Source organism: Eumetopias jubatus, unplaced genomic scaffold, assembly GCF_037043125.1.
Source record: "Eumetopias jubatus isolate StellerSeaLion01/CBP00866 unplaced genomic scaffold, mEumJub1_p1.0 scaffold_4, whole genome shotgun sequence".
NCBI classification, from domain to species: domain Eukaryota; kingdom Metazoa; phylum Chordata; class Mammalia; order Carnivora; family Otariidae; genus Eumetopias; species Eumetopias jubatus.
In genome coordinates this window covers 91,002,797-91,027,039 of record NW_028274810.1, presented here as the reverse complement: position 1 = coordinate 91,027,039, position 24,243 = coordinate 91,002,797, and the positions used below count along the sequence as shown (strand labels likewise).

At 46.2% G+C, this 24,243-nt stretch overlaps 2 protein-coding genes across 3 annotated transcripts in view; both read left to right on the top strand.

Annotated features, from left to right (window-relative positions):
* Nucleotides 1-1,134: 1,134 nt before the first annotated feature.
* Nucleotides 1,135-5,555, top strand: LOC114199064 (SCAN domain-containing protein 1-like). The gene is made up of 2 exons (XM_028090830.2): nt 1,135-1,278; nt 4,626-5,555. Exon 2 carries the CDS (start codon nt 4,658-4,660, stop codon nt 5,108-5,110), a length of 453 nt encoding a protein of 150 aa, XP_027946631.2. The 5' UTR covers nt 1,135-1,278; nt 4,626-4,657; the 3' UTR covers nt 5,111-5,555.
* Nucleotides 5,556-18,651: 13,096 nt separating this feature from the next.
* The window catches only part of CDC42 (cell division cycle 42), a 48,486-nt gene continuing 42,894 nt past the window's right edge, over nt 18,652-24,243 (top strand). The window contains exon 1 of one of the 2 annotated variants that reach the window (XM_028090772.2): nt 18,652-18,736. The gene's annotated coding sequence lies outside the window, so the exon portion shown is untranslated. Of the gene's footprint in view, nt 18,737-19,568; nt 19,586-24,243 lie in introns of those variants that run through there. The other variant, XM_088022573.1, reaches the window with a different exon arrangement.

The following is a 24,243-nucleotide window of genomic DNA, read 5'->3' as shown; positions in this document are numbered from 1 at the left end:
AAGGCTGAGAGGAGGCGAAAGGTGGAAACTGCCCTGCAAGAGTGAGCGCGAGAAGGACCACAGTCACTAGTGGAGGTAGGACTAAGGGCACCGCAAGGAGCTTTGGTTATCCAACCATCAGCTGGAGTATCTGCCAATCTAGAGGTTTACTGACCGGCAGTGGCAGTGTAGACAAAAGGCACATCTTCTCTTCCCCAGGGACATTGGCTGGGGGTGAGGTGGGGTGGAGTGGTGGGTGTGGGAGGTTAGGGTGGAGGGTAGGGAGGGTTGGGACAACCCAGCAGGGGTCTTTGGAAGTGCCCCTCTTAATTCCTTAGCCTGTCCCATTTAGATAGGGCCAATGGGTGGAGAGACAGCTGGGCCACCTGAACGCCTTTCCCTAGGCCAAGTCCCTTCCCCTGCAGGGTTATGAGCAAGGACATAGAAGGGCTGCCTCGGTTAGCATCTTTGCACTTCCTCTCACAGACTGTGCTATTTTAACATGTGTGCTCCTGACTCAAATCCAAGCTAAACCCAGCCTCAACCAGCAAAGCGTGACTTCAAATCTTCAGTTCTTAACCATCAGCGATTGGAAAGTCTTGAGGAAAAGCACACAGGGCTAAGATTGAGCCTTCCATACACAGGACAGACAGTCTGTCAAACCCACGTGGACACATGCCCACTTCCATCTGGGTACACCGAGGCAGGGATACTTTAAATAGACCGTGCCCACTGCCTCCCATGGAGTGATTCCATGGGGCGCCACACAGGACCACTGTTTCCCAACAGCAGCCACCCAGCCCTCTATTCTGGTTTCTCTCCTCTGGTGCAAAGGCTCAAGGGTGTAACCTCAGGGTGGGGCGCTGAGTCAGCAGCGGGCGCGCTCCTGGAGCGTCTCAATTCCCGCTTCGACCTCTTTCCACTTTGCAGCTGGGCAAACTGCGGCTTAAAAAAAAATCAGCGAACTTCCCCGAAGCGGAGAAGCTACCTAGGCGGTACCAACAGCTCCGCACGGTAGAAAGAACTGAGGACTGAGAAAGGCCCAAAGCCCTCCACGGGTTAAAACCACGAAGCTGCGAAGAACCGCCGAGGCCTAGAGAGGCCCCGCCCCACTCCACCCTGTTTCCCCCTTCACTTCCAACTTCCGGGCGGGGCGCCACTTCCGGTTCCGGCGGCGGGCTACAAAGCTCTGCGCCGGATAGTTGGTTTCCTTTTTTCGGAGTTGGTTTGAGGCTTCGAGTCGGCTCGCGAGGCGCCCCCGCCCCGTTCCCTCCACCCTCCGAGGTGGCAGCTGCGCAGGTGAACACCCCCTCCCTCCTTCCCTCCATCCCTTCCAACCGCCTCTCTTTTCCCGGCGCACGATCTGTGGGAGCGGGGCCCCGCGGCGGCGGTGGCGGTGGCGGCCGCCCTCGTAGTGGAGAAGCCCTACACGGGGACTCTGCGGGCCGCTCGGGCTGGCGTGGCCTTGGATTTCGCTTCAGCCCGGGAGGAGGACGTCCTGGCCTGGAGCCTCAGAAGCCTTTTTCCGGTCCGACCTAGGCCCTCGGAGCCGCGCCCATATGGTGGGAGGAGCCCGGCTCAGTTCGCCGCCTAGACGCCGGGAATTTTCTACCCAGCTGGGTGCTCCCACCACCTCCTGGTCTTGTGACCTTGGGCAAATCCCCTTTCGTCAAGCCTTAGTTTGTTTGTGAATGGAAATGACAGTAACTGTCCTACTGCGTTATCGGGAGGATTGGGTGAGGGAAAGCTTCCGCGGAGCGTCTGGCGTGTACAACTGAAAAAATAGCATCGGCTGCTGCTGTTGTTAATAAGACAGCTGGGGCAGTAGAGAGTCGTATTGAAAGTTTTAACTAGAGTGTCTGAGAGGATCACATAGAAGAGTGGAAAACGCTCAGCACAGTGTCAGCTAGGAAGTAAGTGCTCAGTTAAGTCGGCATTATTAATGGATGAGGGTAAGCATTGTGTCTGGTCATTGGTCTTCTAAAACTGTTAGGATTTATACACTGGGCGAATCGTGGAGTTGGTCCATCTTTCAGATCCAGTCTTGAGAACTGGCCTGACAATTGAGACTATTAGAAGTCGGGGTTGTAAAGACCTCGGGCTAGGAGCTAGAAGAATTAATAAAAGGGTGTTTTCCTAAGTGTGTTAGGGGCTTTTCACCCAGAAAGGTTTTGGTCAGGAGGAGAATGTTTGCTTCCTCTTGAATTAGGAAAGTAATACATAGTTGTAGTTAAAAAGAAAGCAATATAGAAAGATGGAATGAAAAATGTTTCTTCTGTCCCTGCCCCTCAAAAGTAAATACAATTGAAGGTAGTGTTTGTGGATAGATCTGGTCATACATGTTTGTGTATGTATTTTAATTTCCCCAGGTGGGATCATATTACACATAGTGATCTGCCACTTAGGTGGTGATGTGTTATGGACGTCTGTATCAGCGCTCACAGGCTGAGTTCATGCTTCATAAGGCTGCACTTAATTCCGCTGAATGGCTGACAATACTTTAATTATTTCCCTGTTGATGGTCACTTAGGTTGTTCCCAGGATTTTGCTTTCTCACTTTCATCCAGCCTTTCCTTGGCTAAATATTTCCTTTTTCTCCAAGGCACCCCTGAGTTAGGGGATATTTTGCTTTGGGCTTCATCACTCTAGTGACAGCTTACTTTTGGGGAAGAGTACATGCTGTTGATTGAGCAAAAACCCAGATAATATGAGAAGAATAAGTGTATTCCAAGAATACCCAAATTGCAGGGTCTGGAATCAATTCAAGATTTCTAGAAAATGGGTCATGAAACATTGAAGAAGAGGTGACTAGGAGCTGAGTACTAGTTAATGCAAGGTAGCTGGTCAGTGTTGGTGATTGTTGGCCTCTGTCATTTGTTACCCAGGAAACAGATTTGAGACAGTCTCTGAGGTGGGAGGGATTTTATTTTATTTTTTATTTATTTTTTTTAAACAATCTTTTTCTTTTTTTTAATTTTTTTTTAAGATTTTATTTATTTATTTGAGAGAGAGAGAATGAGAGATAGAGAGCACGAGAGGGAAGAGGGTCAGAGGGAGAAGCAGACTCCCTGCTGAGCAAGGAGCCCGATGTGGGACTCGATTCCGGGACTCCAGGATCATGACCCGAGCCGAAGGCAGTCGCTTAACCAACTGAGCCACCCAGGCGCCGGAGGTGGGAGGGATTTTAAATGTCAACACTACTGCTTTATGGACTAGGGAGGAATTTAGTTCTCGGGGGAGGGGGTTTGTCAATGAAAAAAAGAGATGGTCTTTGGAAACTGACCACATCATAGTGGTTGTACTCTTTGATTGGACATACCCTGAGGTGGAAATTAATTTAGTCATTTCTGACTGTCACTTGAAGTCTCTCTGTCTCTCTCTTTTTTAATAACATAGATTGTGGTTTTCCTATATGTAACCTTTCTCTTGCACTGGGGCCCTAACCCAAATGAAGCAAAGCCTTTTTTTTCTGGCATTTTACAGGTATTTAGTGTGCCCCTCCTCCTCTTCCTCACTACAGCTGGTTTGCTAATCCTAGAGCTGACAAGCATCCAGAGTTGGACGTGTATGCTACTAGGATTCTGACTAGTTCAGTTTCCCGTATACTGATAGAGGAACTTAGAGATTTTATTTATTTGGGAGAGGGAGAGAGAGCACGCGTGCATGCACATACCTGCGAGCAAGGGGAGGGGTGGGGGGGGGGGCTCCCGCAGACTCCATGCTGAGCGTGGAGCTCATGACCTGCAGCTGAAATCAAGAGTCAGACCTCAACCAGCTGAGCCACCCAGGCGGCCCTGATTAGACTGATTAGAGGAACTTAGGATCTTGATCTTAACATAGAGGCTTTTCTATTCTTTTTTGTGAAGAGGGGGTTTAGGTTTAACCCTGATGGTAGCTCATAAGTACTTTTTATTTTAATTATTTTTAAAGATTTTATTTATTTGAGTGAGCAAGGGAGCAGGAGCAATAGGTGGGGGGAGGGGAAGAGGGAGAAGCAGGATCCCCGCTGAGCAGGGAGCCTGACCTGGGGCTCGATCCCAGGACCCTGAGATCATGACCTGAGCCCAAGGCAGATGCTTAACTGACTGAGCCACCCAGGGGCACCCCCTAAAGTACTTTGTAACACTTGTTATTCTTTCATCATGAAAGAGATGGGGTTAGAAAAGACAGTAGATGTCAATGAACAGACCTTTATCTCTTAAATTTTAGTACTTCCTCATAACTTGCTTTTGGATATACACAACTCCATAAAAGACATTGGAGGAAGCAAACACCTGTGATTTTAAAGATTTCCCATCATGTGCATACATAGTTTTTTGTTTTAACATAATGTAAAATACTTTGCAATGCAGGGAAGATGGATGAAAGATTCTCTAGAAGATTCTCTGGTTAGCGAGGCCAGCGTTCTTCATTCTTTCTACTTTGAGAGTCTACATTCTTCATTTTGGTAAACTGCTGACCCATTTTCTCAATTGTGTCAATTGATCCAGAGGAAACAAAAATAGAATTTCTAATAGCTTTATTAAGAAACCCTGTTAAGACTGGAATGCTGATGGAACTTGGGTCTGGATCAGATCCATGAGGTCAAGGTGGTTTTAACAGTCTCTGGTCTGTTTCTGCTGAGCCTGTCTTTTCTCTGTGTTTAGGAGTCTGCAGCCTCCTTTTCCAGAGTTCCAGAATGGAGACTGAAGGGTACCTAGAAACACAAAGAAATAGAGAAGTCCAGAATGATAAAATGAGGCCACCGTCAAATGAGATGATGGCTGAGGAGCCAGAAGTTGTCCTAATATCGGCTCCCCAGGTCCAGGCTCCACAAGAGCCTTCTGGGCTTCCAGCAGAGAGCCTCGATGAAGATTCTCTTGAAGACCTTGAGACCATGCCACGAAGGAATCCTCCTAACGCGGCAGCCTCCAGGCAGAGGTTCCGGAAATTCCGCTATGAGGATGCAGCTGGTCCCAGGGATGTCCTGAGACATCTCCAGGAGCTTGCTGGACAGTGGCTGAGACCCGATATTCACACAAAGGAGCAGATTGTGGAGATGCTGGTGCAGGAGCAGTTCCAGGCCGTCCTGCCGGAGGAGCTGAGAGCTCGGGCCCAGAGATGTCAGCCTGGGGTCAGAATCACTGGCTAAGTCCTGTCACAGGGTTCTTGCTCAGCCTACATGTGAGAAGTAACCAAACGTTCTCTTTGTTGCAAGAGCCAACAACGGTCATGGGGAAATGTGAACCTCGGGTTTTTTTTTTAGCTTGCCTTTAACTAGTTGTAATAAGAATCCATCAGAACCCATGTTTGGACCTCTCTCTGGCTGAGGCAGCTCTAATTCTGGGACTGAGCTCCAGAAAGAGCTTCTGTTAGGACCTTCGTGTTAGGACAATCAGCCTGTTGCTTGTTCTTGCTCTGCTGAATGCCTCCTTTTTTGCACTTTCTGACATGCTTTAATATATTGTTATGTATCCAAAGAGGTAATTGCTTCAACTTTCAGAATTCTTGATTCTTGCGGTGGTGGCATGAATGGAAGCTTCTGTAACCCCACCGGTAACTCAGATGTCCTTGAAATATTAAAGTTTGGTCCTTAATCACAATGTCCTGTGGTGATTTACCTTTTTAGCTTTTACTCAGCATTTGAGAAAGTTGAGATGATTATCAGGAGTAGACGTGAGCTAGAGATAAGATGGGAACAGGCCGGGCCTTTGTGTGCGGTCAGAATTTAAATTCAAACCTGAGAAGGGGATAAAACAGGGTCCACAGAGGTAAGTAACTCTTAGGTCTGTTTGATTTTTCTTTCCCTGTTTCCATGGCCCTGGGTCCATAGTGTGTTCTCTTGTCTCCCCCGCAAGAGAACTCGCTAAAGCCATTTGACCATTCTCTGCTGCTCTTCCTGAAACAGGTCACTCTGGCTTTCTGTGTGTGGGGACCTGTGCTTTGGGTGACCGCTGAGACAGAGCAGTTGTAGCTGTGGTTGCGCCTGGCAAAGAGCAAACAGCAGCTGCTTTTCCTCAGCGTGGCCCAGTCTCGAGGAACCATTCTGCCTCTGTGGCCTGGCTCTTGGATTTGTGCATCTGCTTCTGTAACCATATGCTGCCAATTCAGAAACTAATCTTTGGGAGAGGGATTGGTTAGCTCCAAGCTGGAACTCCTGTTTATTCTGCTGGTGTGTTAATACTTCCTGTGCCTTCGGAACTGGTCTAGATGCTAGGATACAAATACAAAACCCAGTATAAAGGAGGAGTGTATAGTTTTTGAAGAGAGAGGAAGATGTTGAGTTCTATGGGTACCATCACCAGTAAAACTAGTCTTCCTTTTGGTATCTGATTTTGAGATAGCACTAAGAAAACACATACTTTTTTTTTTTTTTTTAAAGATTTTATTTATTTGACAGAGACAGAGCAGGAATACAAGCAGGGGGAGTGGGGGAGGGAGAAGCAGGCTTCCCGCGGAGCAGGGAGCCCGATGTGGGACTCGATCCCAGGACCCTGGGATCATGACCTGAGCCGAAGGCAGACGCTTAACGACTGAGCCACCCAGGCGCCCAGAAAACGCATACATCTTAAGATTTTATTTATTTGAGAGAAAACACGAGCAGGGGTAGGGGCAGTGGGAGAGGGAGAGGGACAAGCAGACCTCCCCACTGCTGAGTACAGAGCCTGATGTGAGGCTCAATCCCAGGACCCTGAGATAATGACCTGAGCTAACGTCAGACGTTTAATGGAGCCACCCAGGCACCCCAAAAACACAGTTCCTATTAAAAAAACAATACATTAAAAGCAGAGGAGAGAGGAAATAGCCAAGTTAGGTGAGATTTTAATTGAACTTGAGTGGGAGATCACCGGACAGAATCCTACCTTGAGTGGAAGTGGGAATGCTTGGGGAATAGCAAACATACGGAAGGGTGAAGTGTGCGCCCTTTCTTAACTAGGTTAAACTTTTTAAAACCTTTTATTTTTTAAAGATTTTATTTTATTTATTTGACAGCACAAGCAGGGAGAGGGAGAGGGAGAAACAGGCTCCCCGTTGAGCAAGGAGCCTGACGTGGACTGGATCCCAGGGCCTTGGGATCATGACCTGAGCTGAAGGCAGATGCTTAAGCATCTGAGCCACCCAGGCACACCTAAAACCATTTTATTTTAAAGATTTTATTTTTTATGAAGTCATCCCTACAGACCCCATGGGGGCCTCAACCTCACAACCCTGAGATCAAGAGTCATAGTCTGACTGAGCCATCCAGGTGCCCCATAGGTGAAGCTTTTCTATTCCTAACTCTGAGAGTAAAATTTAACAGTGGCAAAGGAGTTAGTGACCGTGGGAGGGTCAGAGTATCTCTAATACTTCTGTTTGTTCAGAGCATTATGAAGGTATTTCCTTTAGTCTGCAAAGATCAGGAACTCCTGGTGTTAAGAATTTCCTGACCTGTACCAGTTTCTTAGCTGCTTCGATGATCTGGAATATAGTGTGCAAGTAAAGGAGCCAACTTTCCAGGTGGACCCGAAAGTTAACCACCTTAGGGATTTTATGGTTTGATAACGGAGGTGTCCTGAGTTGAGTGAACTTAGCACAGATTTTCTCAACATGGGCAATTTGGAGCCAGAGAATACTCTTTCATGGAGGCTTGTCTTGTGCATTATAGGATGTTTAGCAGCATCCCTAGTCTCTCCTCACCAGATTCCAGTAGCACCCTACTGATGAGACAACCAAAAATGTCTCCCGACATTGCCAAACATTCCTTGGGGGCAAATTAGCCTTTAGTTGAGAACTACTGATTTAGAGTTCATCGGAGATATGCCACAGATTACCTTTGGATCCCTGGTCTCTTAATGTTGAGTTCAGAAAGCTATAGGAAAAGTGGTATAAGTTGGGCTTCATACTGGAGTCTCTGGCTGGATCAGTTGGTAGAGCGTGTGACTTAATCTCAGGGTCATGACTTCAAGCCACATTTTGGGCATGGAGCCTACTTAAAATGTTAAAAAATTGGGTTTCAGGGCGCCTGGGTGGCTCAGTTGGTTAAGCGACTGCCTTCAGCTCAGGTCATGATCCTGGAGTCCCTGGATCGAGACCCACATCGGGCTCCCTGCTGAGCAGGGAGTCTGCTTCTCCCTCTGACCCTCCCCCCTCTCATATGGCCTTTCTCTCTCTCTCTCTCTCTCTCATTCTCTCTCTTTCAAATGAATAAATAAATCTTTAAAAAAAATTGGGTTTCATATTCCCTGTATGTGTCTGGGTAATGTCACCAACTCTGGCAAATCTTAAGTTCTTTGATACAAAGATTAAAATTACCCCTCCAACTCCAGCCATTCTATTGAGATGGTTTACCGTGTGCTAGGATAGATGCATTCATGATTCATTTAATCCTTATTGTCATCTGGCTTTACCTATTCATATAAATACACCTGCTTTACAGATAAGAAAACTGAGGTTCACCAGTTACACAAGATGACCAGGAAAATAGTGGAGCTGGGATCTAAGCCTGGGATTTCTTTCCCCCTGGTCTTGGGCTTTTTCTATTATGTCTGGAAGTAGGAATTTAACAAGCGTCTCTTGAGAATCTCCTGCATGCAAGATGTTTCTTCTTTTGCTTTTCCTTTTATCTTCATCTTACAATTTTTTTTAAAGATTTTGAGAGCTCTCCAGAGAGCACAAGCAGGAGGAGGGGCAGAGGGAGAAGCAGACTCCCAGCTGAGCAGGGACCCTGATGTGGGGCCCCATCCTAGGACCCTGGGATCATGACCTGAGCCTTATCTTACAATTTAGAATAACATTTCTTAGCTTCATTTGATAGAGAAAAAATATGAAAACAAAAATGTCCCATAATTTCACTTCTAGGGAACTCCCATTGACATTTTTCGAAGCAAAAGATATATTTGCATGTGGATAGAAAAATCCAACAGTATAGAAGGGAATAAAAGGAACATTTATTTTTTAAAAAGATTTTATTTATTCAACAGAGAGAGCGAGAGAGTACAAGCAGGGGGAGAGGGAGAAGCAGGCTTCCCACTGAGCAGGGAGCCTGATGTGGGGCTCAATCCCAGGACCCTGGGATCAGGACCTGAGCCGAAGGCAGATGCCAAACTATCTGAGCCACCAAGGCGCCCCGGAATAAAAGGAAAATTTAAAGACTCTCTTCCCATTAATAGTCTGTTACATATCTTTCTAGAAAACACGAATTACACAGATGTAAGCACATACGTGTGTGCACACACATTTATCCCTTTTTTATTTACACAAAATACATGTATGTTTAGGTTATATGTTTTTCTTGCCCAGTAAGTCTTGGGGTCTGTTGCTGTCAACATACAGAGATTTGCTTTATTAAAAAAAATTTTTTTTAAGCAGCTGCAGAGTAGTTCCTTATATGGCTAATACCTAGCCTTATACTTTCAGTAACAAACACAAGGGAGAGGATTTAGGTATGGGGTCAAACCTCCAAAGCATAAGAGGTTTAGAGAGGTAAGTGACAGAGCCACGACTCAACCTCTCAACCTCCACATCCTGAAACCAGAACTGGTACAATTCACAGTTGCCCAGCACGGTCTCCTGGCAACCCTATGGTCCCAGCTCTTTCCCATGGAAGTGAATTTACATATGAGGTTCCTTGCCCCAGACAAACCCAGGAAGAGGTGAGGCTGGAGTCCATCTCCATTTCATCTGGCTCCAGCCCCATGCCCTTGCCCTGAGGTCATACCACCTGGGTATCAAATAGCAGACCAAGTCCAGAGTTTCAAGGGCTCCGGGGATTTGAGAGGACAGTAATTCCTTATCTCTGTTGACACCTCCCGAGAGGATTCCTGTGCTTTCTCTTTGCAGTCGGCACGACCCAGCTACCACGAATGTTTGTCATTTCTTGAGTCCATCTAGAGCCTAGTTCTAAAGAACCCTAAACGCTTTTAATTCTGTGAGACAGAGGAGGAGGGAAATGCAGAACAGCCCGAGGGAAGTCCTTCTCAACTGTCCCGTGTTGGATTTTCCTTTTGTGATTATTTTGACCCCCAAGTTCTGCAAAAGAATAATCTCATCTAGTTTTTGAAAAATGCGCCTGCCAGATGGCTGCTGGTGAAAACCAGTGTTGGGACCACAAGGTAATAGGAGATTCCTAGCAACTGGCTGGTGCCATGGAAAAATCTGTCATCTATTGGACAGCTACTCCCTGAGCAGTGAGTGGGTGCCAGGGCCTGGCTGCCGGGGAGGAGGCCAGCTCAGCGGGGTGTGGGGGCCATGAGGAGTCCACTGTGATGGCGGTGGTGGCTGGAGCACTCAAATGTAACTGGCCCTTCCAGGAGCATCGTGCGTGGTCACTTTTCACAGGCAGCTCAGTGCAATGCTCTTGACAATGGCTTGACTATTTTGCTAAGCATTTTCCACCCACTGTCAGGCATTTATTGGACTTTTCCCCTTGGCCTGGAATGCCTCTCCCCTGTGCCTCCCCCAGTCTCTGCCAGCCTACTCCTACTCATTCTTTATGATGCAAATAGGCATGGTCAACCTTCATGAAGCCGCCTTTGATTTGTGCCTCAAATTGGCATCAGAAGCCCCCCTGTGAGCTCCTCTAACACCTTAGCTTTAGTTACAGTCCCTGTTCATTCAGCAAATGTATGTGGTGTCCCCGATATGCCACACCCTGTTCTGGGGATCACTGTGGCACAGCGTCCAGGCTGTGTCCCCAGGCAGATTTTTGAGCTCCATCAAGAGGGAACCTCTATGTGCTTGGCCTCCAACGCAGGGCCTGCCTGTGGTGGATCCTCAAGGAACAGTTGGATTTTTGTAGGAGACACCCGATCGCTGCCTGGTTGAAGCCTCTTCCTTCTAGCAAACACAAACAAGTAGAATTCACGGGAGACAATGGGAGGAGGCATGTGGGAGGGCTGGGGATGGAGGTAAACAAAACAAAAAAAAAAGGAAAGGCTTCACTCAGGTGGCTGGCTTCCCTCTCTATTCTGTACCCGACCTTGCAATGAGGTGAAGTTAACTGCCCTTGGCTGGCTGTGCTTGAAAACTCAAGGGGCCCCTGGGTGCCTAGCAACAACCTGACTGCCCAGAATGGTGATTTAGAAGCTGGGTGTGTCTCGGGCAGGAAGCCACCCACACCACCAAAACAGCCAGGGCCTCCCCCTCACTTCCTCTGAGCCCAAACTCCGCCTCCCAAGTGGGGCCTGTCTTAGCGCAAATTGGAGGTTCTGGCAAAGATAACTCCAGTGGTGATGAAGTGTGTGATCTCAGACCAAGTCGTGTCACCTCCCTGAGCTTCACCTTGTCTTGTTCCTGTCTTATTCCCATCGAGGGTCACCCTCCCGCAGCACCGGAAGCACAGAAACATCCAGTAGATGCTAATGTAGCTGAATCTGCCCAGTTAGGGGAAGATTCAGTTAGTGATTCTTTCTCAGATGACCCTTTGATCTTGTTCTTTTCTTCCGAGCCCCTCTCTTGAACTCTCCATCTTCCCATTTCTAATTTCTGCACATTAAATCCTGTTCTTAGCTTCTCATTTCTTCCATCCCGTTTCTCTGCTTTTTTCTTTTTAAGATCTTATTTTTTTTTCTACACCCAACGTGGAGCTCGAACTCACAACCCCGAGATCAAGAGTGGCACGTTCCACTGACTGAGCCAGCCAGCTGCCCCTCTTTGCTTTTCTTATCCTCAGCCATTAAAGCTCACGATCAAGACTCACAAATATTCTACAGCTCTTTAAAAATCACAAGTGTTTTGGTTTTTAGGCCAATACTATTGCTAAGGTGACCTTTAATTTTTTTAAATTTAAGTATAACATGCATCTTGGAAATTGTATGACTGGATGAATTTGTACAAAGTGAGCATATCCCCGTAACCATGGTCCAGATGAAGGTACAGAGTAGCCAGCATCCCAGAAGTCTCCCTCAGGCCCTTTCCTAGTCTTTAATCTCCTAAAAGGTAAGCTATTGTGATTTCTACTGCCATAGAGTAGTGTTGCCTGTTTCCGAACCAAATGGAATCACACCGCGTATACCCTCTCGTGTTTGTTTTCTTGTGTTCAACATTGTGTCGATGAGATTCATCTACCTCTTGAGCCTCCTGCTTTTCCATGCCTGTGTACCTGGACATGCCTGTTCTTTCTGCCAGTGGTCAGCACGCGCCACCCTGGCCTGGCCAGCCTGTGCTGGTTCTCTAGATTTAGATCAGACCTCACTCCTTTGGGAAACCTTTCCTTATCGGCTCTGGGTTTGAATTTCAGCTCTTCCACTGCCAGCTATATGACTTTAGGCAAGTGGTACTAACCTCTTCATGCCTCATTTTTGTTGAAGGCAATAATTTCTATGTTCCAGAATTCTTGTGAATTTCAAGTGAGATAATACACATTAAATACTTAGAACAATGCTGGAGCATAGGAAGTACTTAGTAAACATTAACTCTTTTTTTTTTAAAGATTTTATTTATTTATTTGATAGGTAGAGACATAGGTGAGAGAGGGAACACAAGTAGGGGGAGTGGGAGAGGGAGAAGCAGGCTTCCCGCCGAGCAGGGAGCCCGATGTGGGGCTCCATCCCTGAACCCTGAGACCATGACCTGAGCCAAAGGCAGATGCTTAATGACTGAGCCACCCGGATGCCCCAAACATTAAGTATAACTCTTATGAAGAGTCTGCTTTTCTTTGATTCTCCTAGATACTTGTACAAACCCTTGTCCTAGCACTTGTTTTGATTATTGTTTGTCTCACCATGAGACCTTAGCTCCTTGAGTAGAGATTATGTCTTCATTCATTGTATTTCTTCAACAGGTAATTATTAAGTATATACTACATTTACATTCTAGCACTGAGGGTACAGTGGTGAAAGAAGCCCTTGAATTTACTGAATCTGGGGAGAGACAGATAGTAAGAATACTAAAAGGGTGAGATCATTCTGGAGAGTGATAAGGCTATGAAAGAAAGCAAGCAGCGTGCCATGGTAGTGGGTTGGAACTGCTACTCTAAGCTGGGTGGGGAGGAAGTCTTCTTAAAGAGTTGCTATTTGGGCAAAGACATGCAGGACGAAAAGGAGCAGGCTCACGCAGAGCAGGAGCCCTCAGGGCAGCAAGTGCAAAGGCCCTGAGGCAGGCACAGTAAGCTCAGTTCTGTCTGAGGAATGACAAAGAAGGCAGAATGGCTGGAGTCCAGTGAGTGAATGCATAGTTCTGAGGACATTAGAGAGGTGGACAAGAGCCAGGAGAAGCCATTGAAGAGGTTAATCAGGAGGATCTCAGTTATCTTTGCATCTGAGGTGCCTAGCACCTAATGCACTCACTAACTTTTGAATATGGGTCCCAACGCGCCCATGACCAATTGGTTCACATGAACGAGCCTCAGATCATTTTCAAATTAAAACTTCATCACCGTACCATGTGCCTCTGGGTTCTTACCAAAATCTACCAGTGCAGATGGAGTTGCTCAGTCATTTCTAGACTTTCCCCTCCCCTGTCCTATCTCATGCACCCTTCTTCAGTGACCCAGATTGTCTCCACCAGAGATCGTAACAGAGATGAAGGAGGCAAGCCTGGGCCAGTTAGAGAAAAGGCAGGTAGAAAACAGGTTTGGTCAGTTCCTCTCCCTTCTCTGGCTCCAAGAAGGGTCCAGGTCCCTGGACAAGCATAATGATGTGGCACAAAGTGGAGGAGGGAGACAGCAGCAGGAGGGGCTCAGAGGGACGAGGTCTCTGAGTTGTAGCTGATGGAGCAGAGCTGCAGCTGCAGCAGTCCTAGCCCCTTACGGTGTGACAGGCCAGATTGGGAGCATATCTGGAGTCCTAGCAGCAGAGTGGGGCTACTGGCATGGCCTGAGCCATGACCATGACCAGCCAGATGAGGGGAAGACCTAGCTGGTAAATCAGGAGGGAAGGGTAGGCTTGCCTCTTAGCGATAGGAATTTACACAACAGCAACTCTTTAGTTACAACAGTGAGACTATTTTTGTTTATTTCCAACCTTTATTTTTGTGAAATATTACACATGAAGAAAAGCACATAAAACAAATATATAGTACAACAAATGATTATAAAGCAGACGTCCATGTAATCATCACCGAGGTCGTGAAGTAAACCACTGCCAATACCCGCCCCTCATCTCTTCCAGATTACAAACTCCTTTAGAGGCTACCGGCAACCAGATTTTTATAATAATCACTTCCTTGCTTTTCTTTATAGTTTTATTGCCTATGAATCACACAGAGAGTCTTTTTTTTTTTCACACGGAAAGTCTTAAATTGGAACTTTCTCATGTAAATCCTATGACTGAAGACCACAAAGGAGAGCCTCTTTAATGTGGATCCTCATCTTCTTGAGTAAATCTTGGCAGGCTCTGGGGAAATGGTGGCGGATTTGCAGTCTTCGGCATTTGGCAGAGAATGCTGTTTTGAGGCTTCTCTCCCTCATAATGTTTAAGGCACCTGAAGAGCACTGTGAGGGGTGCAAAAATGCACCCCAACCTGAGTCCGCCCCTGGGAGCTTACAGTAGGACCGAGAAAGCATGGATAAACATGACAGAACAGGGAGAGGGCCTGAAGAAATCCTCAGGTGGATGCTATGGGAGTTTCAAAGAAACAGAGATTACTTTAGCAGCCAGAAACAGAGCAGGCTTTGTGGAAGAAGTGGCAGTATGCTCATTCATGCATTATTTAGCAAACAGTTTTGAGGGCTGGCAGTGAGCCAGGAAATTAGGTAAAAGGATACAAAAATGAATATGATAAGATCCCTGCCTGCTTATGGCTTAATGGTTTAGTTAGCACAGATACAAATGATTTTAATATAGTATGCTTTAAATACACAGTGTAATAGGAATGATGGGTTGCCTGGGGTTGTCAGGCAAGGCTTAGGAGCTGAGGTCCTCACTAATCCTTGAAGGAGAGAAGAATAGGACTTTGGCAGATAGGGAAGGGAACTGCTGGATCTGCAGAAGCACAGAGGTGGGAAAGGACACAAGGTCAGTGTTGGCAAAAGGTACAGTTTATGGTGGGAAGGAGAGTGGGACTTGATAGGTAGCATGGATGAGCGGGAAAGGTGTTCTAGGCAAGGGGAATAGCATAAGCAGGGACATGGAGGCAAGAAATCATGGTACCTACATGCACGATTCTAGGTAATTCAGTCTTGCTGCAGCACACACATATAAGGTGTGTGATGGAAAGTGTGATGGTTAATTTTAAATGTCAACTTGACTGGACCATAGGGGCCCAGATACTGGGTTGAACATTATTCTGGGTGTACCTGTCTGTGAGGGTGTTTTGGGATAAGATTAACATTTGAATTGTTTTTGAATCTACATAAAGTAGATTGCACTCCCTAATGTGGTGGGCCTCATCCAAGCAGTAGAAGGCCTGACTAGAACAAAAAAGGCTGACCCTCCGTCGAGTAACAGAGATTTTTCCTGGTTTTTGACTCAAACATTGGCTCTTCCTGGGTCTTGAGCCTGCTGACTGTTGGACTGCCACTGAAACATCAGTTCTTGTCCTCAGGCCTGAGGACTTGGACTGGACCCATACCCTCAGTTCTTTTGAGTCTCAGCTTGTTGACTCACCCTATAGATCTTGGAACCTATCAACCTCTATAATTGTGTGAGTCAATTCCTTTGAATAAATCTTTTTAGATTTAAAAAAATATTTATCAGAGAGAGAGAGAGAGAGAGCGAGCACAAGCAGGGGGAGCAGCAGGAGAGGGAGAAGCAGGCTCCCCACTGAGCAAGGAGCCTGATGTGGGACTCGATCCCAGGACTCTGGGATCATGACCCAAGCCAAAGGCAGACGCTTAACTGACTGAGCCACCTAGCCATCCCAGAATACATCTTTTTAGATAGATAGATACAAACCAATGCAGATCAGTCTCTCTCTCCCATTCCTTCTCCCCCTCCCCCTGTTCCTCCTGTTGCCTCTGCTCCTCTGGACAACCCTGACCAATACAGAAGGGAAAGGGAAATAACTTTGGAAAGGCAAGCTGGTGCCAGATGACAGAGGACACAGAATGCCTGGCTAAAGGACTTTGACTTTTATTTTGAAGGCAAAGGAAAAAACACTGGAGTTCCTGAGCCCGAAGGTGACTTAATAGGAGCTGAGATCTAGGAAGGCGAAGGTTGTGCTGTATAAAATGAATTAAAACAGAGATTATCAAAGGAAGCCTCTAGAAATGGGACATTAACTTTGCAGGTGTGGTACCTCTGATGCAGAAAGGTTGGGAGCCCCTGGATGTACAAGGGTGCAGGGGCCCAAAGCAGACAGAGGCACAGTGGAACCCGAACCAGGTGGGAACTGGAGGCATCAGTGGCGCTGATGGGACTTGTGAGTAACTGGAAATTTGGAAATTTGGCGGTGGGAATAGGGGCTGGAGGAAGTAGAGATTTGGGAATCATCTAGAAGGTGGTGTCAAGTACCACACTAGGGCACACATGGAGGGGTGGGGTGGCTGAATCTTGCAGTTGCAAGTGACAGGAACCGACTCAACCTGGCTCAGGCAGGAGAGGGAATTTATCAGGTAATGTGACTGAAAACTGAAGTAAGACTAGATCCAAGGGCTGGAACAATGCCGGTGAGCCTTGGTTTGACTGTCTCTTTCTCTCTGCTCTCTTTTTGCCCTCTGTTGTGGTCTCCTTCTCAGGGAATTTCTCTCCTTGCAGTGGGAAGATGGCTGCCAGCAGGGCCATGGTGACATCCAGCCCTCTGCAGAGAGATTCATCAACTGGACAGTTCTGACCAAAGTTCCAGAATTGAATCTCACTGGTTCTCATCAGGTCATATGCCCATCGCCGAAATGCTGCTATAATTCTCTGACTGGCTAAGCCTGGGTCACGTGTCTGTCCCTGAACCTAGGGGTGGAGCCATCTCCTCTAGAGCCACAGGGATTGAGAATTGGGGGCAGGGGCTGGTGCAGGAATGGAAGTGGTGTTACCAGAAGGAGGAATGGACGCCGGTCTGGTAACCACAGGAGAAGGGGAGCTGGAGACCCACGGGCTGTTCCTGCCGTTAGTATGAGTCAGCTGCCAATGGAGGGGCAGTGGGGAGGAGGCCCTAGGGAGTCTGGGGCCTAGGCTGGCCGCAAGGGAAGGGGTAGACTTGGGTCTAGTAGTAACGCTCCTGTCTTTTGGGGCTGTGAAAAGGTTGGGGAGGACCATTTTGACAAAAACCTGACAAGAGAAAAGACAAAGTGCTAAGTGAATCCTTGTTCTCAGAATAAAGGCAGGAAAAGCCAAGCAGTTGGGTGACACCCCATCAAGATATTGTCGCTAATAGAAAGGGCAGATATTGTCTGGGGACATTCATGGGATTGTGAGAGGGGATGAAAGAAAGGTCACTGCCAACTGGCCTTGCAGAGGGAGAAAACACAACAGTTTTTCCTCAAGTTTAAAAAACCAAGCTGATGCATTTTACAATAGTCAAAAAGTTACAGTAGCCGAAAACAACCTAAATTCCAATAGTAGATTGATTAGATATAGATTGTAATGCCCATACAGTAGAATATGACCTTTAAAAATGATGTTTCATTTGAGATGGAAAGATATTCACAATGTAGTTTTGAAAGAGAAAAACAGTACAGTTTTTGTGCAATTAATGTGTATACACCTCTCTCCATCTCTATGTATCTGGAAATATGTACACCAAAATGTTAATATTTTGTATCAGTAGGGATAGGACCACAGCTGAAGCTTATCTTCTGATTTCTCTATAATCACCTTCTGGGTAGTATGATCAATTAGAGCCAGCCCCTTGGGTCCACTGCCACTGCCTGGCTTGGCAACTTTGGGCAAGTTCCTTAACACTTCTGAGCCTCAGTTCATTCATCAATAAATGGTAATGGTTCTTAACTGATAGAGTAGTTGTGAACATTACATTAGCTACTATTACATGCAAAGCTGTTAGCGACATGCTTATAGTAAACACTCAAAAATGTAGTTATTTTTCTTGTGCAATTGAAAAACTCAGAAGAAAATATATCGGATGTATTGGAAAGAGGTGTCTTTCTTGGCCAAATAGCTGTGGTACTCACCAATAAATGAAGTATTATTAAGATAAGCGATTTTCCTGTAACACTGGGAAACATCTGAGACTAAGATTGAGAGTTCCTATTCTCCCAAAGCCTGCACACTAGCAGGGAAGACAGATGATAAACGGGTGCTGTGAGGATAGGGTGATCAGGAAGGCAGAGACATTTGAAGGCTGAGAGCCAACCAAAGGCTGCTAAAGAAGAGGAAGCCAGGGGAAACAGAGTGCGAGGCCCTGTAGCAGGGAGGAAGTCCCGCAACCAAAAGACTGCCGAAGTGACTGGAGCGAGGGACAGTGTGGTGTAGGCAGATGAGAAGCGTGGCGCGCCACGAAGGACCCAATGCAGGCTTGGAAGGGGGGTGATCTCAGGCAAGTCATTGCCTGCAAGCAAGTCAAAGCCTCCGTCTTTTTTTTTTTTTTAGCCTCCGTCTTTTTTTGCAAAATAGGGATGATAATACTTTGCCTCAGAAGGTTGAAAGGAACGAAAGCATTGTTAGTGGCAGCGCTTTGCAAATAACTGTTTGTAGCAAACACAACCGTCGGAGAAAGAGGGGCAAAGCTTAGCAGCGAACTAGCGAGCCGTGCCGATCGGCGCGTGCGCGGTAACCGGGCAGAGCCAGGGCGGGGGGATGAACTCGGGCCCCGCCTCCAACCGTTCTGCCTGGACTCGCCTCCGGGCCCCGCCCACTTCCGCGGGCACCCAACCCTGCGTTTCCTGCGTGCTGACGTCAGGCGCGTGCCCCTGTCCGGCAGCCGAGGAGACCCCGCGCAGTGCTGCCAACGCCCCGGCGGAGAAGCTGAGGTGAGTGCGGGGCCCGAGGCTCCCGGCGGGAGCGGCTCCCCCACCGTCCCGTCCCCGCCGCGCGGTCCCCGGCCTCACCCCGTCCGCGGGGACACCCCGCCTCTGGGATCCCGGGAACCCTGGGAGTGTGGGGCGCGGGGAAGGGTGTCCGACTCGCGCGGCGCCGTCCGGGGAGCGCGGGTCCGGGTTCTGTCGGGGAGCGGAGGGGAGAGGGTGGCGGCGGGGCAGGCGGGGGCGCTGGGCCGCCGAGAGGTGCGCGGCCCGGGCGCGGGGTGCCGACCTGAGGGCGCGGGCGGGGCCGGGCTGTCACCGGGAGCGGCGGAAGGAAGGGGTCACACCCATCCCGGCCGCCTGGGGCCCCCTCCCCCCCCGGCCCGGCCCCGCGGGCTCCGAGGACGGGTGGCGGGTCTGGGCGCGGAGGGCCGGGGCCGCGGAGCCGCTTGCGGGTGGCTCGGGCTCCCGGGCCGGGTCTGTCCCCTGCGCCCCGGCTTGGACTTCCTGCTTCTCCGGGCGCCGCCGCGGACATTTTGCGGCGGGCGGGGGGAGGGGAGCGGAATCGCTAGCGCGGCGGGGAAGTGGCGGCCGGGGAGGGGGCGGCTCGCGGACTGCCCCGGGCTGTGCCTGCGACGCGCTTCCCTCCGCAGCCCAGCGGCCCGGCGAGCGGTGTGGCGGACCGGGTCGCTGTTTCTCCAGGCTCCTTTATTCCGGCCTTAGATTGAGTTCCTAGCACCATTTCCGTTTGCTTCTCCAATTCTCCTTGCCTATTCAGCTGAAGCTTCCCTTTCAGGGAATTACCTAACCACCTCTCGAAACTGTCGTTCTGCCGCTTGCTTAATTCCTCTTATAAGGGTGAGATTTTCTTTGTTCATTTGTTTTTTCCTCCCCTTTAAGTCCAAGAGAAATGCAGTGTGGAGCATTACGTCATCTCAATATAAGGGGTGAGAGTTTAACTCCTACAAGTCAGGGACTCACCGAATGAAGACAGCGTTTTGCAGACTCAGTTGGGCACTCAGTGGCACATCCTGCCTGCTTCCCAACGCATCGTGTTTGAAATCTTTTGGCTGTCTCAAAGGCATCTAAAAGCCAGGAAGGTTTAAAATCTCAAGATTAGTTTGTGCCAGGGATAAGACAGCATCTACAGCCACTTGTGTAGGCAGTAACTTTAAAGATCTTGTTGCAGTCCAAGGAAGTGATTTGTGAGAGTGTATCTTTGGTCAAAATGACTTTTTCAGACTGTTTTAACTTCTCCCTTATGACTTAACTGATGCACAGTACAGACCTAAGTTGGCTCACGTGCGCTTTTTGTGGCAAGGGTGTGGTGGAAAGAGAATCAGTTCATTTTAGGCCTTACCTTTGCTTGCTAGATAATTTAATTTTGTAATTAAAAACGAATTTCGGATTTTTAACCAAAAACACTTAAGTAACATTTTCAGACTTTTGGGATCACAGTATTGGTTCCCCAGAATATTACACACACCCTCAATTGTATATCCTTCATTGATTACAGGGTTATAGCACAGAAAAATGTTAGCATTGTAAAGCAAATGAGATCCCATTGTGTAACGGCATTGTAATAAGGGTAGTTCATGTTGAAACAAGTACTTTCCTATTGTTTTTCTTTAGAGAGAACATTGCTTGTTAAGAAACACTTAAAAGAAGTGGTAGGTTTAAATCAACTTCGTGGTGTGTAGGTGTTGTAGATGATTGGATAGGTATTGAGCTTGGATCTTCTGAAATACATCTGTCATAATGTGGTATTTTGTTTTAAACACACTCCCTGCTGCCTTATTTCTTGAGACTTCTACATTTAAGAAGTTTAAATATACATACATCAATTTGCATCTTTCCTTTTAAAATACAGCAGAATGGAAAAAAATACATAGAATGGTTTTAATTTACAGTTTTTAAACTGAGGCAAGGAGATAAGAGATTGATATAGTTAACTGAGTATTAAAAATGAGCTGTGTTCTAGTAATTTCAAGACCCAGAAGGTATCACATCTTCTTAAAATGTTTTCTGATACTAACCAAAACCTGTACTCAGTTAAACTTAGTTTTTCGTGAATCTAAGGCCCATGTTACAGCAGCGGAGGTCAGGGGGCTTAAATCAAACATCTGTAAAATTCTTAAAGCCCAACGAGACCAAATCTTGACATTTTCTGTTAATTTCAAGATTGGTTTTCCTTTATTCAGATACTTTTTCTGCTTAGAACTTTATGGTCTATTAGAAAAGCATTTCTAGTTATTTTTAAGATGGTTACACTAATAAAACGTTTTGATTCAAGAGCTGTCACATTTGGAAAACTTTGAAGTATAATTTATTGTGCCTGTCTGGGAGTAGTATTTATTGGCATTTTTGGGAGTAAAAGTCATATTGTCCTTTTATTTCTAGATACATTTTAGATGCATTTCTTTAGTGTTTTTAGGGTCTTTTTGAGAGGATAAGGAACACAATGAGAAGCACTTCAGTCTATAAGGGTTAAGGAGGGATTACTATTTTGTTAACTTAGGTCCCATGAGTAGTTCCATGTGTCCTCCTATATTAAAGGGCTTCGTTCTAGGCTTTTATGATAATGTCTTATTCATTGTTCTCTTTCAAAACTATTAGTGTCCCCCACCAGAATGTAAGTGATATGAGGGCGGGACTTTGACCTGGCATGGTCACCCCTGTATCCCTACCACCTAGAATAGTGCCAGATATGTAGTAGGTCTCAAGAAATGTTTGTCAAATGAATGAATTTAATGATGTCTGAGGGTTAACATTTTCTCTTTCTGCATATTCCATAGGCTTGTTTACTGTGTTTCCCGAGACCTGTGCTTGGTCGCCACATCCGTGTTCAGGCTCATTGAAGTGATAATTACTAATCTACTCTTGCTTGGTCTTATCCATCTGTATGTCCAGTGTCTTCCATAGCTGTACTGCCTGGACTGTTCACCAGAGCTTAGAAAGTTTTTTCTGATGACCAGTTCTTATTTAGACCTTCATGTTTGCTTCTTTCCTCTCTTTCTTTTGTTTGCTATAGCAGCTTATTTTTGCCACTTTTTCCACTCTGCTCAACAGTATCAAATTCCTGGTCATGTTATGCTTTGTCCCTTACCAGTTTCTACTTTTAGTTACTCATCCTTTCAGCCCAAGATATTTTTGCTAAAGCAGTTTTCATTACTTGTTATTTCAGTTATGTCTGCTACTGCTTCTGTTATAATTCTTGGATGTTAAAACTCTTCTTCACTAGTTGCCCTTGGGACATTGGTCTCAGAATGCTTATTGCATGAAGTTAAAACCAGGTTTTTTTTTTTTTTTTTTTTTTTTTTAGGATTTTATTTTTAAGTAATCTCTACACCCAGTGTGGAGCTCGAACTTACAACCCCAAGATCAAGAGTTGCACACTTTACCGATTGAGCCAGCCAGGCACCCCACGAAACCAGGTGTTTTCCTCCTTTAAAAAAATATTGTAGAGGCGCCTGGGTGGCTCAGGCGGTTAAGCGTCTGATTCTTGATTTTGGCTCAGATCATGATCTCATGGTGGTGAGATTGAGCCACATGTGGGGCTCCGCGGTCGGTGCCCAGTCTGCTTCAGATTCTCTCTTCCTCTGCCCCTTCTCCCTCTTTCGTGCATGCACACGCTCTCTCTCAGATAAATAAAATAAAACATGACAAAAAATACTGTAGAGAAATATTTTTCAAATATTTAGCTATTAGCTGAAGTCCAAAATAGTTTCTAATATAGGAAAGAACTGTATATTGTTAAGTCCTGGGATTCACCAGTAATTGGCAGTTGGTTGCCTCTGTTGCTCACTCAGCTCTTTAACTCGTGCATCATTTTCTCCAAAAGCAAGCCATTCTGATTTGCCATTTTATTTAATTAATTTATTTTTAAAGATTATTTATTTATTTGACAGAGAAAGACACAGCGAGAGAGGGAATACAAGCAGGGGGAGTGGGAGAAGGAGAAGCAGGCTTCCCGCCGAGCAGGGAGCCCGACTTGGGCTCTATCCCAGTACCCTGGGATCATGACCTGAGCCGAAGGCAGACGCTTAACGACTGAGCCACCCAGGCGCCCCGTGATTTGCCATTTTATTTCTCTCTTGAGAGCTGTACTGCTAGTATCATAATTAAACGTGTAGACTCTGGAACCAGACTGCCTGGGTTCAAATCCTGCATTTACTATCAATGTGCAGTCTAAGTAATGTCTTTGTGACTCAGGTTTACCTTCTGTAAAATAGGGCCAGCAGTCGTCCGTACCTCACAGTGTTGTTATGAGAATCAAATCAGTTAATCTATGTAAAGTATTTAAGACAATTCACTGGCACATACTAAGTACTCTATAGATGTGTTGTTACTATTACAACCTCTCTCAGGCCCTCATGTTTGAGAAGCTGGGTTTTCCCCCCAAATCAAAATTAAAACAAATTTTTTTTCAAATCAAAATTTTAATAACCACCCCTCCCCCAGATTAATCTCATGAAACCATAAAAATTATTAAATGGAGATTGTTACCTGCTTTAAGTTTTTGTCTGCTATCTTAACGAGTGTTACATAAACGAGGGTGTAGAGTCAGATACAGTGTGTGGACTATGGACCAGCAGCATAAGATCACCTTGGAGTTCCATCCCAGTCCCACTGAATCAGAATCTGCATTTTAATAAGACACCCACATGATTTTTATGCACATTAAAGTTTGAAGCATCCTCTTTAGACTGCTAGAGTGATGTCTTAAGGAATTTCAGAAACAGCAGTTGGGTGCTTTATTTTTATTTTTCCTCCTACTTAAGTATGAACTGGTTTCTTTTAGGCACTGTAGCAGTATGTATTGCAAGGATCCTAATCTGAAAGTGGGTGAAACCGGTTTGGCTTTTAAAAAGAAGTGAGTTATAGTGTCTTGCCTACTGTGTAGAATCGCCCCATGTCTGTGCTCACTATCAGGAATGTAAAGTTGTTAAAAGTACTGTTTACCGCTTAGTACTAACTAATCTTAAGTTCTAGTTTAGAATATCAGTTACACTTTTGAACTCAAATGACGTTTTATTGAAAACATTGTTATGAAGGATAATTCCTGTAATTGTTGGTTATGAAAACAGGTGAACTACAAAGCTGGCATTTAGCTGGTGAAATATAACAAATCTTTTCTGTTTTCTTTCCTGAAATCATATTTCTAATCTCAAGGGAAAATATTGATAACTAAAATCTAGTCTTATTTAGCTACCATTCTTTTTTTAAAGGACTAGATTGAGTTTTTCTCTAATAACTTTTCCTTAAACTGTTTGGTGTAGGAAAAATCCACCAGTACTATCCTTGTGCACTATATGCTTTAGAGTAGTGTTTTCTAATCCTTTTCAGATCAAGGCAGATGTAGAAAAGTGTTCATATGCCACACTGAAGTGAATGGATGAGGCTTCTCTTGGCTGGCTAGACATGTTGCAGACCCCAGGAAAGTTGGGGGAGCAGTGTCTCAGGCACTCTTGTGTCCGTCCATTCTGTTTCAGGTGGCAATATGAAGCTGTCTGGTG